Consider the following 18,025-nt stretch of genomic DNA (forward strand, 5'->3'; position numbering starts at 1 on the left):
TTATATAAACACCCTGTCTATTAGGCCTGTTCTGGTTCTCTGTCCTGATTGTTCTTAACAGCTTGGGAGTAAGCAGATTAAGACCCTTGCAGAGACTAGCGACGAAACTTGGTTGGTAGGCCCCTGCATTAAGTCACAAAACCTTGCAGCGTGTCACTACCTGAGGAGTAGGCAGATTGAGACCTAAATGTAGTGATAGATCCTTGTAAATGGCTTCAAAGCCGAAGCCGAAACGTCAAACTACTAATTATTATATTGTTAAAGATATATGCTTTCGAGTTGACACTCGATAGAGCAAGAAGTGTTTCTTGAGGCTTATTCCATGAACCGTATTGCATATTCAAATAATGTTATCTAAAGGCAAACTGTCAATGTAAAAGGTATGTCCACCTATTGGCAGGGTATTTCGAAAATCTTATTTCAAGGTGTAATAATATCGATGTCAATGACGTAAGAAGCACTGCCTGCTAAATCGGGCCTCAACTCCAGTGTACCTAAAGAAAGCTACTCAAAGTGTGCACCATTGCACTTCGAGTAACTGTAACTTGTCAATTGTCATATTGTGTTTTCTTTCAATTTTTAATGGTGGATTCGTAAAATCGATATATTATTGAGTCGACAATTATTTCAATATTTTGAGTTTGATACAACTTTCAAACTCAGGATTTTTTAGGTTTTTATAATTCAGAACATTTAAATATCGGTATTTGTAAAATAACGTGGAAGGTGAATAATCAATAAAATTTCCAAGTTAAAGTGAGGTGTGAAAAATTATTAGATTGGATAATCTGCCATTGATGAAACTCGACAATCTCAACAATAAACTTGTCATAACTGAAATTCCCGAAAAAAATACACCAATGGAGCCAGTTAATGCAAAGGATGATTCACAAAAATCTAATGACAAGGATAACCCTGAAAAGGGAGAAATTTGTGGTGACGATGATGATGATGATGGTGTTGAAGAAGATGTTCCTGGTGATTTTTTCGATGATTTTTTGAAAGAAGATTTCATGGCTGGATTGGATATTGTAGATGAAGATGAAGGAGAAGAAGATAAACAACATTCTGGTAAGGACGGAAATTCAATGACCTTTAAAAAAGGCAAGAAAAAGAGTCTTGCTAAAGAGAGACGCAATAAACTTAAGAAAGAAAAGAAAAAAATGGATGAAAATGGAGAATTCAGGAGACACGGGAAAAATACCAGTGAAGATAAAAAAACTAACAAAAGAAGCAGTAGAGAAGGAATGATCAATGCAGATGAATTTGATATCCGCCGTGATCCAAAGAAAACTAAAAGAGACATTGAACGTGATAAGGCTAAATGTGAAAAGGATAAAGAGAAGAAGATCATAACAGAGAAACTCAAACTAGTGGAAACTGGATTAGTACCTCCTGGAATGGAGATGGAGATGGATATTGAAGAAGTAAAGAAAAAGAAGGAAGAGATGGATCAGCAAGAAAAATCTATCAAATTGAGCCAAAGCAGAAGCCCCCGAAAAAGAAGTAGGAGCAAAGAAAAAACTAAAAAAAGGACAAAAAGTCCCCTAATAAATTTTAGCCCAAGACGGAGAATTTCTCCAAGAAGAATTTCACCAAGGAGGAGTCCTAGGAGAAGTCCAAGAAGAGCCTCTCCAAGAAGAAGTCCTATTAGGAGAAGAAGTATCGAAAGAATTTCATTGAGAAGAAGTAGGAGTATCAGTCCTTACTACAGAAATAGGCGAAGTAGATATTCACCAATACGCCCAAGAGCTAGTCCGGATTCATATTCCAGACACAGAAGATCCAGATCTAGATCAGCAAAACGTAGAAGAGAAGAGAAAAAATCTTTTTTGCAGGAAATTGCTGAAAAACTCAATGAGACTCGACCAGCCATCCAAATGATGCCTCTACAACACCTACAGCCTGCACCAACCTCAACTCCTGAAATGTACAATCTTAATATGCAACCATTAGCACAGTTGTCTCATCCATCACCAGTTCCGGCTCCTGCCCCTGTACCACCACCAATTGTAGCTCCCGTGGTGCCACCTCAGTTTAATCCCCATGTACAAACTCAGTATGACCCCTATGATCAGAACTTTTTTATCGGAACACCTCAACCTAACCCTGTATTGAATTATGGAGGATCACAACCTCGACCAACTGAAAATTTATCCCACCTGCCATTGCAAGTTAACACCTTACAGAAACCCGTTGAATCACCCAAACCTATATTTCCTTCTCAAAGATCCAGCATTATGAATTTCAACCGACTTTCCCAGGGAATCGCAAGAGGATTAGAATCTAAGGAGGATATTGCTAAAGTAACATTTCTTTCAATTTTTTTGGTATTTCATTGATTTATATTCTTTTACAGCTTTTTCAAGACAGCAAGATTACATTATCAGAATTTTTGGCAATAACTGCTAAACCAGAAGGTACTGCTATTATTTTTATTCATTTTTAACTTGAACCGTCCAAACAAATTTTAAGCATAAAATGAAGACATCTATCTAGAAATGAAGGTATTACATTTCAAAATGGATCAATCCACAGCCGAATTTGGTAAAAAGAGACGGCAACACTTTCGGGGATCCTACGTTTTGAAAGTCAAGTTAATATCAATGAGAAATTAGAGTTTTTCTATAGTCTCACTCCTTTGATGTTGGTAAGATATGATTTGAAAGTGTTGGTGATTTTTTTCAAAAACGGCCATAATTTGAAGTGGAAGGTGGTGAATCATTTAGTATTCATTCTGATTTTTGAAGAATGTTTCAAAAGATTAGTGAACAAATATTCCTCGCCTTTGTTGCGTTACTGGATGTAAATCAAATTACATCTATGATAACAGATATGTCACAGCTTTGTATTTCCCAAAAAATATATAAAACAAAAAAGAAATGATCTGCAATACCTAAAAAAATAGACTTGAGTCCTCTAGATTGGTGGTTTCTGCAATGCATTTGCATCTAGAAGATAGCTAATTAAAACTGCAATACCTTCAAACTTCCCAAATTTGTCTAAATGACTCTTGAAACCTGTTGAAGCAAATTTTCAAAAAAGAAATACAGATATGCTTCTTCAACAATCATAGCTTTCATTACATTACTACATCCAACTCCATCTTGGTAAGTATCACTTTTTCACTATTTTTTGTTAAACAAACAGGTATATAAAGAAACCAGTTTGAGATAATTCACAATGCCTCTGGTTTATGAGTAACCATTCGTAAGATACTGTTATTTGAAAAAGAGTTTTTTCTAAAAGGAAATATTGGATTATAACCCAAATGCACCAAGTTTAATCAGTGCAAATATATAATTATCGAAATTTTATGAAGCAGATGATTTGGATGTAAAATAATTTGATTATATTCTGAGACCGTAGGTCGAGATTATCTCCACAAAAAAGAAACTTTAATATATACTCAAGGATTAAATCAAAAATTATAATTGACCCAAAAATATTTTTGTTAACGGTAATTGTCATATTTTAATTGGCTCAACTTTTTCATTGTTTTTATGCATAGAGGGAAGTAATCAAGGATTATAGCTCAAGCGCAGCAAGTTAAAATGTATGTGTATACATAATTTTAAAAATGTTAAGCAAGTGACTTGAAAATATACATCTCGGAAAAATTATTACACAGGAAAGAATTTGTTTAAAAGCAAGATTTTTTAAATTATTGAATTGCAAACATTTTGATCGATTAATCTTCGTATATGAGACATGTCACTTGGGATTATTTCAAGAAATTTAGTTACGAAAGTCAAATTTTTAGAATTACCAGAAAATAGAAGTACTGAATAACGGACCAAACTGTAAATCTTTAAATTATTGAAGGCTGAATGAAGATCTAAAGATAAGCAGCATTTTTCGTTATTTACTCTAAAGGAGACACTTCCATATTCTCAAGTCTTTGAAACTTTTACCACAATTGCCATTTTAGTCTGTAAACATAAAACTAAAGGTTGAGAAAACATAAACTGAAAAAGTGTTTGATTCATTTTTAATGAAGCTTTATTATTCTTGAATGGTTTTTTATAAATTGGCCCCTCGTAGCTTCAATTATCATTCTAACGGATCTGATAATGATTTTTTATTAACGCTTAGTAATGTAAAGTAATCCCCTGCTTATTTCAAAATCTGAAAGAATGTTCAAAAAAGTATTATTGTTATATCGAAGATCAAAATCCAGACTGAAATATTTTGAAATAATATTTATTTATATTTAGGTTTTACTTCTTGATGAAGTGAGTTCAGTTGTTTGAATTATTCCTATCACTCAAATATACTGCTAACACAGGACTTTTCAGATGTTCTAAATTAAATTTGCCTTATTAATTGATAATTTTTTGTTCAGTTTGCGCAGACAGTCCAGCACACATTCAAGAAAAAATAAAGGGTAAGTTTCACAAATTCATTTACTATTTATTTGTTACTAGATACTTGGTACTATTAAAAGAAAATGAACTTGTTTAGTTGTTTTTCTTTCATCATAAACATTGTGCGACACCCTTTGAAAAGTACCAGCGCATTTGAATGAATATTTATAAATGCGTCTTGTATTTACAAGCACTTTTTGTTGATATTGTCTATTCAGTGGAGTTCAATAATTGATACATAATGATTGTAATGGATTACAGTAATTTCACGGTGTCAGGATGCTATAAAAATATTGGGAAATAGTGAAAAGAAATTTACCGGACCACTGATTATAAGAAAATCGAAACAGTCAATACTGCCTCAAGATAAATTCAAGTCCCCCTTGGTGAAGTTCTCGCAGTTGAAGATTCCTTTCACCGACATGCCTAAGAAAGACCAGCATAAATCTGCCTTCACCAATTACATCAATCACCTACTGCAGAGTATTGGACTCATGAATGAAGCTGTAGTTGATGTGGACGACCAAGATGGTTCATCTAGTGTGGGTACCGCTGTACGTTTGGAAGAAACTTCTCCCCCTCCTCCTCCTCCTCTGATATCTCACAACAAAAACATTAATCAAAATGATATTGGTACAATGATACCACCAAATTTGACGCGTCTCTCAAACAACCAGTTATCAAAATTTGTTCAGACCGAGGTCTGGAAGTGCCAGGAATGTGAAAGGCGTAAAAAAATTGTTTACAAATCATCTGGGGTACAGTGTGGCGGGGAAGGAGTCACTTTTTCTGTCAGCACCCAAGTTACAGAGGGTGATTTCCTTGTAAAAATTCCAAAGAGTCAATCTTTGGCTTCTTTAACACCTGCTCAGTTGCTTGCAAAGTCTGGATCTAAGTTTAGTAGAAATGTTGACGTAGATGATTTTGATTTATCATTTCCTTCAAAACAGACCAGAACGAACTTCCGTCCCGGTTCTGAACTGTACGGAGTGTCTCGATATAATAACCCCAGTCCACCTCCACGCTTTCTCCCATCCAGCCGAGATGACCTAGGTTTCAATCAAATTCCTTCTTCCTTTGGAGGGAGAGGTAGAGGCAACCAAACGCATTCGAGTTTTAGTAATAATTATTATTAATTATTTATGGTTTTAATAGTTTCGTTGGGGTAATTGTTTTTGTTTTGAATATTGAAATGTTAGATTTAGATGCTTGATGTGTTTCTATAGACTCATAATAAAAACATTTCGTTTCAAATCAGGATAGGGTTTTTTCAATGAAATTGGTGATAAGAATACTGTCAACAGTTGCCATCTGATATTGAAACGGAATTTATACTAGTAATAAATAAGTATATGTATGATATAAATATTATGTATAATGGTAATTCTGATGTAAGACATATGTTATCAATATAAACATAACAATTTAATTTGAAGTTTTTGTACATTTTGTTTATAGTTTCATAAAAATTACTCTTAGAGCTTTTAAGCTAGAAAATGTTTTGTTTAAATAAAAATTCATTAATAATTGGTCAACATTTCACTGATAATGCTCCTATATTCGTTGGAGAGATCGGCCAATCAAAGGTTTTTAAGAAAAAAACATTTGACAATTCATTATTCAGGATTTGAAAATAAAACTACATTCAGCAAATGAAACGAGCCGATTTACTTTGTTTATCAGATTCAAATTTCATTTGTAGTGCTTTCTGCACATCAAAGTGATAAGAGTCTGCCAGTTGTCGTGGCTTAACAGCATGAATCGGTTAAATGAGCACGAAATTAGGGATTTCAATTCCTGGCGAAACAATTAAAAAATCAGAGAGGAAAAAAATTAACATTTCATTTTTTCTTTATACCTCAAAGCTGATTGTTCTACCATTTGTTTCTCAAAAAACAAACTAGTTTATATGGAAATTAACAAACTAACAGTAATAATGAAGTAAATAGAAATTAAGACACATGAATGTCGTAAATTAATTCAGAGTGTTCGACAAAGAAGCGTGTTTTTAAATTTATTTTATTATTGTAGTTTATTTTACATACATATATTCATTCCAGCCATTGTTTACCTATATTTTTATTGATTTTGACTAGTATACAATTATTTGAGAATCTGGTCAATGAGCATGTTTATTGTTATTATTTTGGAAATTGCAAATTTTCAAAATGTATAACAGTTGAAGTTTAAATACCATCGAAAGTTACTGCATGTTCGAGTCAAGTAGCAAACAGGGCAAGTCAGAAAAAAAATTGAATTCGTTTCAAAATGAAGTTACCTTCTTCATTTCTAAAACTAAACTGTATTATTCAAAAAAGTGACTTATTATTTTCTTCAAAATTTTGAAATTTTCCCGTATGATGTATTTTCAATATTGTGATTCAATAATATTTGAAGATGAAAAGTTATATTTAAAGTAACCACTTTGTTCAACTGTTGTATTTGAAATGTATTTTTTTAAAATGGTTTGTTTTTACATTTCAACTTCATTATTGTTAACAGTAATGAAGTTTATGTAATTAAAATGAAAATACATGACAAACAAAATATTACCACAGATACTGAATGTTTCAGATTGCACATGACAAATAAACTTTTAAAAAAATCAGTATGAGTCATCAGTCTGTGAAAATGTTATTAAAACTCAAAAACATGTAGGTACAATATGTTCAAGATAAGGTGGGCCCAGCATGAGAAAATTGGAAACAAGAGTAAATTAGGAAAAAGTTAACCATTTTGAATGACTTTAAAATTTACTATAGTACAATTATATGATAGTAGGCAGTAAATTCTCAGAAAATTATTGCATTAAAACGAAAACGTTGTCAAAGTTGTGATTATATATATTTTATCGTTTTCCCTCATCTGTTAAGTATAGTTTCCGTACGCCACTGCAAGATACAGATCAAGGCAAAAACGTCAGTCATTTCTGAGAATTTAGTGCCTACTATTTTGGAATCTTAGTATAATTAAACGATTGTTGTGTTTCATCAGTGGACTTGTATTGATCGAATACGTTTATTTTTCTCTTAAAGTTGCTAAGTTACTATTACATGTGTTTTATGTTGTACCGTGCTGTAGGCAAGTGCCTCTTCAGGGGCTGTGTTAATTAAAAAAAAATTAATTGTTTTTGTGTGTAGCTCAATCTAGTCATTGCTGTTGGGTGTATATGTATGGTTACAGTGTTTTTGTCCTGTTTTGGTCGGGTTAGTGGGTCTTATCTCGTTCCTTGGCCATTGCTGTTTTTGTGTATGGGTTGGGTTATCCTTGGTGAGGTTGTCCGGGTATAGTTGCAGGTGGTTTGTTGGTTGGTTCGGGATCTGATGAGTCTTGGAATATAGGTAGAACTATTTATTCCTGTTCTCCTCCTCTGGCAGTGAGCTGTCTTTTACCTGATCGCCAGCGGGAACTCTTCAAGGATGTTCCGTAACCGCCCCAGGAAATCCTCCAGGGCTCCTAGGAGCCTGGCAGGAGGAAATGGGAACTTTTTCCTGGAGATCCTTGGGCCCCCGCGGGGCGTCCAGGGGGTGACCAGTGTCTCATTCGCGGTGGTGTTGCTGCTTCTGATTGTTCTGGTGATGTATTTGCCTCGGAGTTCCTGAAATCTCGGATTTGTAGGGGTTTTACACACACGAATTTACATACGCACATGTATATTAAATTACATTCGGGTGATTAACATATTCTACTATTACTAATAGTGGTGAGAAAATTGACGTTTTTCATCTCCAATCCATGTTTCTTTTGAATTTTGAACTGATATATGATTTGCTTTCTTTGGCGTCATATTGAATTATTTGTCATCTTTGATGCCAATCATTTTTCTTGCAAAATAGTAACTAAATTTTTTGTCTCGCTCCGTAGTATGAGACGGTGGGTGTAATATTTTTATAAATGCATTTCCTTATATTTTCAAGCTGTAAAAATCCCACCAAGATATTTGTAAGAGCTCAACTTCATAAACTGCAGTGGTTCATCAATTTTTTTCACAAAAGGCTTTGCATGTATCTGTTTTTTTACATATTCAAGGTTCATTTGTTTGTTTATATTTTTTATAAAAAATTTATATTTTTATAAACATTTTCTGACAAAAACAACAAATCACTCATTGATAATATCACTTCTCCTCGTCAAACACCTCACCTCCCTTTTCCTTCTAGTGTTGTTATCTGCAGAATCATGAATATCTATTTTTTTTATTTTCTTATTTTACCTATTTTTCCCTTTTATTTATGTTGATATTTCTCAATATTAATGTAGTTGATCTATTACCACTAAATTTTGATGAAACACTTAAACTACTTCAAATACATTTCAAGCCCATAACACAAGCAATAGAGTTGCTTAGGTGTGTTTTTTTTGTTTTTGAAGTGGAAAATACCATTTAAAAATTATAACACGTGAATTCTGTGAATTATGGTATGTGAATTGAAATATATCATTTTCATAGATACTTTTCAGTTTCCGTTTTTATCTGATCCTATAGATTACCCTAAATATTATGAACTGTCATTAGTGAAACTAATTATTATTCCTCTATAATATGAAGTTGATAAACAGGATATGAGATATAGTAAGTGGGCATATTTGAAGACTGGCTATAAATCAAGTCATCTAAAGGAACAATTCGTTCAGGCCAGTCTTCACTTCGGATCAGGGCCGTCGCCATGGAGGGGAACCTCCTCCCCTGATTATTCGACTTGGGACAAAGTTGGTAAATTTTGGGCAGTGAAGATAGAAAAAAATAATGGTAAAAAAATGAATAAAAATTAAATGAATAAAAATGAGAGAAAAGAAAGGAAGATGTAATAAGAAAAGAGAAAGAAACCGGAGAAGGTTGGGATTTCCCAACACGCATAACTTGGAGATCCCATACTTTGAAATTCTGAGTTGTTTGAAAACTTCAAAAAAGTTTAATTTCTCCCAAGGAAGAGAACAGTCCACAAATTTTGAAGTGACAATTTTACAAAATTCCCAACTTTTCGCTGTTTTTTTGACTTGAAAAAGTTGGGAAATTGGGCCGTGAAGATAGAAAAAATAATAGTAGAAAACAATAAGCACAATAATATTTAAGTGTTGTTTGCTTTCATTTGTATTAAATATTCCTATACATGGTGGAAGACCAAGGACCTTGGTCCAAAGTAGAATAATTCCCATTATTAGTTTTATAATTACCAAAATTTGTTTTTGTTTGTGCCTACTCTAACGGGCACAAGCATTCAGCCAAGCTTTGGATAGCTAATCCCTCGACTTTAATTTTTTCGAAAGTTGGGAAATTTTGCTGGTGGGGTTGGGAAAATTTGGATTCCCTCCTCCCCCCGGTTTTTCTTTTTGCTACGGCCCTGCTTCGGATGTATTGTGAAAATTAGGGAACAAACATAATTCCCTGAGGAACAAAATACGATTTTGTTTTTCTAAATGTTTATTTCTCTACGTATAGGTATCTATGTATCTCTCCACGATACACCCTTCACCTATTTTGATTTCAGCTAGAGTATCGGTACATGAGATGTTTCTTCCCCGCTTTTGGGGCTTTGTTCACGAGATGGAGTCGTTACTAGTTAGATAAAGGTTTCATACATTCGGAGTTTGTTCAAAAAAATATGGTGAATGTTTATATTTCGCGGGTGAATTTTTGTTGGTACACATGTCTTGAACATATGTTCACAGTTTCACCTGTTTAGCATGTTTGTTTAGTTTGTTGGTGACAGGCATAAAAGTTAGGAGTGTTTTGCATGTTCGGCGAATTTCAGCTATCGAAAATATGGATCAAAGAATTTGCATCAAATCTTGTACTTGTGATGCCTGTTTGGAACCTTTGGTGTAGTAATGAATATTACTGGAGTACTATCCCAACACCAAACCGTTATTTTTAACAGTTCGACACGTGTTTCGATCACCATAAGTGATCATCTTCAAGAGAAAGGAGTTTATTCTTCCTCTTAAAGATGATTACTTGGTGGTCGAAACAGGCGTCAAAGTGTTAAAAATAACGGTTTGTAATATTCATCAAATCTTGTGTAAAAAATGGAATTAAGTGCTCAAAAATACTTGAAATGTTGACAGTGGCATATGGTGATTGTGGTAGCGAAGTTCGTTCCAAAATTGTTGAATTTTTACTAAAAAGCCGTCGCATGAGCATTGCTCAGGAATTGTTGTACGCCATCAAAGGCGATCCAGATGTGCTTAAAAGGGTCATAACTACTGACAAATCATGAGTATATTGTTATGACATCGAAACCAAAATCCAGTCGTCCCAATGGAAGAGCTCATAGAACCAAGACCTTGGCGTAGTTCATTAGAAGTTCTTGCCACATGATCGTACCGTCAATAAAGAGTGTCATCTTGATATTATGCGCCGCTTGCGAGAATACCAAGAAAACGTCCAGTATTGTGGGAAAACAATTCACGGCTTCCGCATCACGGTTATGCACCTGCTCACTCGTCATTGCTTGTTCGTAATTTTTTGGCCAAAAATAACAACGCAATCATGCATCAGCCACCGTATTCACCAGATTTGGCCCGCTGCGACTTTTTCCAGTCCCCAAGATTGAAGAGACCCATGTAAGGACAGGAACACTGCTGTTTGGGTTGGATCTTTTCTGCACTGATGAAAGGTAACACCTTGAAACCGGTCATTGTGGTCCTGCTGTTGAAACAAACGAAAATTCGTTTGTTTCATGTCGTTTTGTGTTGGTGTTGCCTCGGAAATTTGTTGTTGCAATGTTTTTTATTTTTTAAATATGTATCTAATATGTCTGATGGTTTTTAAAATAGTAATATTATCAACACGAAAAAACTACTTGTCGAGCCCTGAAGAAGAATGTAATCAACTTCGAAACTTCGGCAAGATTACAATTGTTTTTTTAACAAAAAATGTATCCTGTAACCCACCAACCCCTTTTTCAGAAAAATTACTGGATCACTAAACTAGTAAACATAATTTTTTTATCTTTACTGTACTTGAAGTTTACGTTATTGGCCTAAAATTGTCAACTTCTGTTTCGGATCCAGTGGTTTGATAACTCAGTTTCACAACAAGGAAGGTAACTATGTAATAATTTTATTGATGAAATTTCGTAAATATTTTTCAACAAGGCCAGTACTTACAATAACGGAGAACACTTTAGACATAATATGTTCAAAGGTTACATCCATGACACAGTCTAATAGTTTCTGAACTACAGCATGTGTTTTCAATATGGTGTACTTAAAGTTCTGATGGAGGCTAAGAATTGAGCTAAATTTTATTAATCTGCAACAACTTAATTTATCGGAGACTTGAAAATTACTATAAATAGTAAAGCCCAACATGAGCTGTAAATTGAAGATGATTTAAAAGATATTTCAACTTGTTACTTGATTCAAAATTTGTAAATTATCTACCGAAAAGGCTGTAGTCTGAAGTTTAGCAATTGCTCTCAAACAGTACTGCAACACTCTTCTCAACGCGCGTTTCACCAATCAAATTGGCGTCTACAGGATATTGTGTAGACTAATTCCTAACTTTAAACTCTGTCTATTTATATCTAACAATGTACACTTCCATAAAGATGAACAATCGGCAACCTCTGTCGCTATTCGTAGTTCTTAAATCACACATTGTTATATCCAGTATTTCAAAAGCATCCAAAAGTTCAATGTCATATACTGATCTCAACAATTTTGGACAGTGATCATTTGTTTTATGGCCGATCTCTAAGACGTGTTGAACGACACTAGACTTTTCTGGTCTCCGAAATTGGATATATGCTGCTAGTTTTTTTTCAACAAGTTTTAATAGCTTATACATTTTGTCACAGTCCTCACAGTTTATTTTATATATTCCCGAATTTTTATTTTCAAACATCTTTATTTAAGGTTAACTTACATAGTGACCAAGTAGTTTTAAAAGCTACAAAACACTAGTTACATATAATTTATTTCTGTATTTGATGAATATTCTCAGTCTTGCCCTATTAATGCTGGCGGCAGTAGAAGCTGTCGCTCTTGATACTACTGGCACTTGAAGTAGAACCACGATCATGATTTGAATTTGGTAGAACTTCAGTATAAATGTTTGTCACAAAAAATAGCTTCTCACCGGCCATGACTCAGCGCGGCAGCTGTATGTACTCTGCAGGGACTGATTTTTGAAGAACTTGTATTATTTTAGGGATAAGAGAAATTGCATCTCTGGTTGTGATATGAAACTATGGTAAAAAAAATTAACAAAGGTAAGTATTAATGAAATATCGAGGATGAAATCAAAAGGAATGTTTAATAGACAGGTATTCTATTCTATTCATAAAAGGTAATATGGGGAAAAACAAGTATATCTGAAAAATTGTTAAATAATATATACATTATGTAATATTGATACGGTCAATTCAATGTTGGAATAGTCAATTCAATATCATATCTGCTGTTGAACTGCAGTTTTCATATCCATCATCAATTGAAGGAATCCTCAAACTGCTATTTTTGAACACCCAATTTAAAACAGAAGATCTTCATCACCCTCATCTAACAAGTTGCCTGCACTGCTTTCTTTCAAAAGTCCTGCTTGAATAAGAGCTTGTTTCTCCTTCTCAACTTTAGCTTTATGAATTTTCTTTTTATCCTGAATTTTTTTCAGCCTGTAAAATTCTTCTCTTTCCAGTTCATCAAGTTCAGAAATGATGTAGGCCAAAGTACGGTCAATTCTGGGAATAATAACTGAAAATGGAAAATTGGTGCAAATAATTTTTCAACCTCTTGAAAAAATAATTAAATTATATAAACAAATAGCTACTCCGAGTGTATCGAATCATTATGACTCCTTTTTTTTTTTTTTCATTCAACATGACATAGCCTCAAAAATAATAGTCAATTAGGAAATGAGTATATCATCAACTCCTACAGAATTGAAAACTTTTCAAAATTACTAAAAAATTTTGAGTTGATAACTTTTGAAAGTGAAAAACCATTTACACTAATTATGCAGAATGTGCCATATACATGAAGAAAAATTAAGCCAACTGAAACTAAATATTTACACCACTATCAAACTTACGTTGAATTCAAACCCAAAAGTAAGCTGAGGATTTTTGGCGTTTAAATTCAATCCGAGCACTTATGAGAAGAAATGTGATGGAGTGGAGTCAAGTGCATTTGATTATTTTATGTAGTGAAATAGACTTACGTAATTCGCACAAATATAAATGATTTATAAATTCAAACAGCAGCATAAATTTATAACATACTTGATATTCAAATTAATTCACATGGATAAGTAATGAATTAAGTACTTAAATTATCTAGTACTTTTTACAGCAGAGTTGGCAATATTCAGCATATGGTTGTATGACGGTTCTATGTGCAAAACAAGCACTGCTCCCAAACAGAACTGTAACACTATTCTCGACGTGCGTTTCACCAACCGAGTTGGCTTCTTCAGTAGGTGAAGTAGACTAATTACTAATTCAGAAGTTGGCCTATTTATAATTAATAGGGTACACTTTCACTATTAGAAACACACCAACGATTTTGGGTAGAAATTGTGAAAGGTTTAATGGTCTTAGTGAAGCAAGACTCCATACAGAAATCTGTGTGGAACAAAATTGCTTCCAGTTCAACAACCATTTTTGGAGACATCACGATGGCAAGGCAATGAGAAACCCCCCCTTTATAGCTGATCTATTAATGAGCCGATTTGAATTGGGAGTAAAAGGGGAGTTGAATTTCTTTCCATGGACTTGAATCTATTATGTAGATGATGTATTTGCCATTTTGGACATAAAGGACTTTGTTTTGACTCTTAAAAGAAGATCCCCGAATATTAAATTTATATGTGAAATTGAAAACAACGAAGATTTACCATTTTTGGATGTCTTAGTGATTAGGATCCAGAATTTATATTTATAGTAAGAATACCAGTACTTTTAGACATATTTCTAATAGCTTACACTTTTCTTCATAGCACAAAATTGCAGGACTAAACTTTCTTGTACATGGGCTTGTTACGAGAAGAATGTTATCGGAGACATAGCTGAAAGCAATGGGTATCCTTCAAATATAGTAGATAAATCAGTTACGTAACCCAAAGACAAGATGTTGGAAAATAAAAACACCAAGTTGGTGTGTTCAGAAGATGAAGAAGACTTCAAATGTTATTCTAAGCCAGAGATTCCAGTTTTGCCTTTCACGAATATGCCGGGTTTAGACTTAGGAATCAGTCTACTTCACCTGAAGGCACCAACTTGGTTAGTGAAACACGTGTCGATACTAGTGTTGCAGTTCTACAAGCCGTGCTTGTTTTGAATTTATTCAGTCAGAGGTTCCAGTTCTACCCTTAATGTTGAGTTTTTTCAAGATTTTACAATATATTGTAAAGTACTACTTCTTGTGACTTTTCATTATCCTTTGGGATTCATGTAAATAGCCTAATAATAGTGAACTTTAGTCAAGCGGTTCCCTTTTACAAATTATTTGTAATTTATACTCACCATGTTCAATAGCATTAACTCTTCTGTTTGTGATTTTGATGACTTCATCTAAGGTTACAAATGAAGTTTGCAAAGATGCCAATTCCACCAGAAGCCTCACTGCGCTCTGATAGTTCTTTTTTAGTTTAGCCAATTGCTGCCCTCCTCTAGCTAATCCAGCCAATTCATATGTATCAGTACCATCTTGATAGCATTCAAAAACCGGTAAGGTTACACCTTAAACAAAACATTGAAGTTTCTACAAAAGAAATACACTTTCAGTGTGTTCATTTGAAGAATCCACCTCCATATTTAACGTATATCTCAGAGCTAACATATCACATTTTTTCCTCTCTCTTGTGAATACGGAACACAAAGTAAATGTAGCTGAAGCTTATCAAGTTAATGGAGCACTCAGATATGTATTAAACGAACACAAAATGAGATTTTACTAAATGAATTCAGTTCTCAATTTGGATGGCGAAGCAAAGTTTGAAAAAAAAGTAAATTAACAAACTAAAAAAATATACTTCAGATTATTTACCTGCGACATTGTCTTTTTTGGTTCTTATTTTAATTTGTGCCTTAGTCACATTTTGTAACACAACTTGATTGAAGTCGCCTGTAGCAAATTTTGCTTCGGCTAGAGAAAAGGCAGCTTCTTTCATCACTTCCCCCATGAGAGTTTTAGTCTGTATAATCTTGTTCAAAATCATACGAAATCTCATTTGCAGTGCATCAGCTTTTTTCTTGAGTAAACTGTGTCCTTTCTGCGCTCCCTTAAGTCTTGCTTTCATCATCATTTGAGCTCTGAAATAAAGTTTGCATAACTTCGTAAATATCAAGTCAAATTTAAAAAGCTTACCCTCTGGAAGGAAAAATCGGTAATCTTTCTTTTGAAGACATAGTGTAAACTCACGACTTCAAGTGACTATTTTAAAAATTGATCACAAGACTTACAAATTTGAGGATCATAAGGTGATGTTTAATGTCACTCAATACAAGTCAGCTGACTGACGATCCCTCAAGTGTTGCCAGTAGTTAAAAAACTAATTACTAAATGTGAGACAAATGTGACAGAATCGCAGAATACGTTAATAGTAGATCACATATGTCAGTGACATCATTACTCTGTCACTAATAATCAAAGCAGGTAACATTTAACGAGCTAGTATATTTTATTAACTGCTAAGATTTATGGCTCAGATCACAGAAGCGTTTAGTGACAACATTCATTTTGAGCAGATTAATAAGCAATCAAAGAGATTTTATATTTTCCGACACCGTGACAGTGAAGAAGAAATTTGGTTTTAATTGAACGTTTGATTTCATCAGCAGTTAACGTAAAACTGACAGTTGGATTGTATTGTTTCTACCAACAGTTGAAGGCTTATTTGTGATTAAAATATACTATAAGATATCTCTAGTTATTTCAAAAACTCAACTTCTTTACCAATTGATATCAATTTTACATCAACCGATGATGATACCAAACGTCAATCACTGATATTGACTATTCAGGTTTAAGACGCCAATTGGTATCGCGAGTAAGAGAAGTTAATGTTTTATACAGTAAGCTGTATCTCTTGATTACCGTTTAAATACGTACGGTAACCGCATTACCGTACGGGGGTTAAAATTACCGTATTTTCACTGAAAAAACGGTAATATTACCCGTTTCTGGCAACACTGCTGAATACTGATAATTTTATTATAATTTTTTCAATCTCTTTATGATATTCGGTCGTTGCTCTTTAATCAGGCGCATTTGACCAATTAACCACATACTTCAAAAAATTATAGTATTTTACCTACAGAACAGAAAAAACAAGGTTTTTCATATTAATTTCAGTCTAATAGATATATTATAAGGTATCAAAAAAAAATCAACTCTGAAAATCAGTCAAAAGCAAGTTGGCAAGTCATTTCGGAATTAAATAATAAACAGAAAAAATTTGCTAATGTTACATTAAATATTGAAGGTAGAGTTGTAGAACGCCCAGTGGAGGTTGCTTCAATTTTTAATGACTTTTTTATAAATTCTCCAAAAAATTTGATTGGTCAAATACCTAACTCAAAGGAATATATATAACTCGAAAGTCCGTTGAATATTAATTCAAGTAGTTTATTTAATCTCAATCCACTTTGTGAACCAGAATTACTGATATTATTGTTAACAAGAATGAAAAATAAGTATTCTTCAGACTTTGACGACGTGCCAATTTTTATTCTTAAAAAGGTCTTATCGTGTTTAATAAAACCTATTACATATTTGATAAATTATTCATCCACTTCAGGAACCTTTCCCAGATAGTATCAAAATCGGAAAAATTATGACAATTTTTAAAAAGGGTAACGTCAATTCTCCTGAAAATTACAGACATGTCAGAATCCCATGTAGGTAGTTTTCAAAAAGTATTTGAATATGCTTATTTGGATCGATTCATGAAATTCATTGACAAATTTTCAATTTTGAATGATAAACAGCGTGGCTTTTTAGAAGAATAGGTCGACGATAACAGCCAGTCTTGATTTTTATGAAAAATTTGTAAACCTGATTGAGGTAGGCGAGATCACCGTTGGGGTCTTTTGCGACCTATCAATAGGGCTTTTTATTGTGTCAATCATGATAAATTATTAATAAATAGGGGTGTTGCACTTCAATGGATTTCAAGTTTTTTACAGAATAGAACTCAATATGTTAGCATAAAATAAATATAATGATGAGATAATAACAAAAAAATTCAGAAAATCTCAAACTTGATATGGGAGTGCCGCAGGGGTCAATTTTAGGTCCTATCCTCTTCATACTCTACGTTAATGATATAGAGAATATTTTGGGAAATGAAATGTACACAGCATATGCGGACGATTTTACGTTAATCCTATTAGATATAGATGATAACCGTCTAGAAGAAAAATGCAATGTATATAAGAACAAATGAATTGCCTACTATAGTGGTAATGACCTACATTTCAACTAGTCAAAAACACAAATAGTAAGGTTTCATACTAGACAAAAAACTTTTAAGCAAAAACTCACTTTTACATCTGATAATGAGCTGAAGGGCAGTACTGCAGAAACTGTAAAATATTTAAATGTATATGTTCATGAATTTCTTAGCTGGAAATCTTTTTGTGAACAGTAAGTGTCAAAGTTAGGTAGCTTACATGTCTTTTTAGGAATTTAAAAGATGTACTGGAACAAAATCA

The 18,025-nt window shown here is 33.4% G+C and overlaps 2 protein-coding genes and 1 long non-coding RNA gene across 3 annotated transcripts; 1 reads left to right on the forward strand and 2 right to left on the reverse strand.

The window, feature by feature from the left end:
* The first annotated feature begins 562 nt into the window (after nucleotides 1–562).
* LOC111515714 (uncharacterized) lies at nucleotides 563–5,796 on the forward strand. Its single transcript, XM_023171946.2, has 4 exons — nucleotides 563–2,306; nucleotides 2,360–2,420; nucleotides 4,346–4,387; nucleotides 4,629–5,796. Exons 1-4 carry the CDS (start codon nucleotides 798–800, stop codon nucleotides 5,501–5,503), a joined length of 2,487 nt encoding a protein of 828 aa, XP_023027714.2. The 5' UTR covers nucleotides 563–797; the 3' UTR covers nucleotides 5,504–5,796.
* On the reverse strand, nucleotides 5,166–10,291 carry LOC141485570 (uncharacterized). Its single transcript, XR_012467288.1, has 2 exons — nucleotides 8,017–10,291; nucleotides 5,166–7,965 (listed from the first exon to the last, which is right to left on the reverse strand). It is a non-coding gene; the product is annotated as an uncharacterized lncRNA (long non-coding RNA).
* A 2,317-nt stretch (nucleotides 10,292–12,608) lies between these two features.
* Nucleotides 12,609–15,838, reverse strand: LOC111515612 (V-type proton ATPase subunit Vha36-1). The gene is made up of 4 exons (XM_023171860.2): nucleotides 15,678–15,838; nucleotides 15,357–15,622; nucleotides 14,834–15,049; nucleotides 12,609–13,064 (listed from the first exon to the last, which is right to left on the reverse strand). The coding sequence occupies exons 1-4, from the start codon at nucleotides 15,716–15,718 to the stop codon at nucleotides 12,844–12,846; spliced, it is 744 nt and encodes a 247-aa protein (XP_023027628.1). The 5' UTR covers nucleotides 15,719–15,838; the 3' UTR covers nucleotides 12,609–12,843.
* Nucleotides 15,839–18,025: the final 2,187 nt, after the last annotated feature.

Source organism: Leptinotarsa decemlineata, unplaced genomic scaffold (assembly GCF_025532065.1).
Source record: "Leptinotarsa decemlineata unplaced genomic scaffold, Ldec_3_MD MMD2_tig00026328_RagTag_RagTag, whole genome shotgun sequence".
Classification (NCBI taxonomy): Eukaryota; Metazoa; Arthropoda; class Insecta; order Coleoptera; family Chrysomelidae; genus Leptinotarsa; species Leptinotarsa decemlineata.

What these genes read in the sequence shown, in the direction of transcription:
- LOC111515714 (XM_023171946.2), top strand. Translation starts at nt 798, where the DNA reads ATGAAACTCGACAATCTCAACAATAAACTTGTCATAACTGAAATTCCC. An exon ending in AATAACTGCTAAACCAGAAG is followed by an intron (nt 2,421 to 4,345) that starts GTACTGCTATTA and finishes TTTTTTGTTCAG; the next exon opens with TTTGCGCAGACAGTCCAGCA. An exon ending in CATTCAAGAAAAAATAAAGG is followed by an intron (nt 4,388 to 4,628) that starts GTAAGTTTCACA and finishes AATGGATTACAG; the next exon opens with TAATTTCACGGTGTCAGGAT.
- LOC111515612 (XM_023171860.2), bottom strand. Translation starts at nt 15,718, where the DNA reads ATGTCTTCAAAAGAAAGATTACCGATTTTTCCTTCCAGAGG. An exon ending in CAAAAAAGACAATGTCGCAG is followed by an intron (nt 15,050 to 15,356) that starts GTAAATAATCTG and finishes GTTTTGTTTAAG; the next exon opens with GTGTAACCTTACCGGTTTTT. An exon ending in AGTTAATGCTATTGAACATG is followed by an intron (nt 13,065 to 14,833) that starts GTGAGTATAAAT and finishes TTCCATTTTCAG; the next exon opens with TTATTATTCCCAGAATTGAC.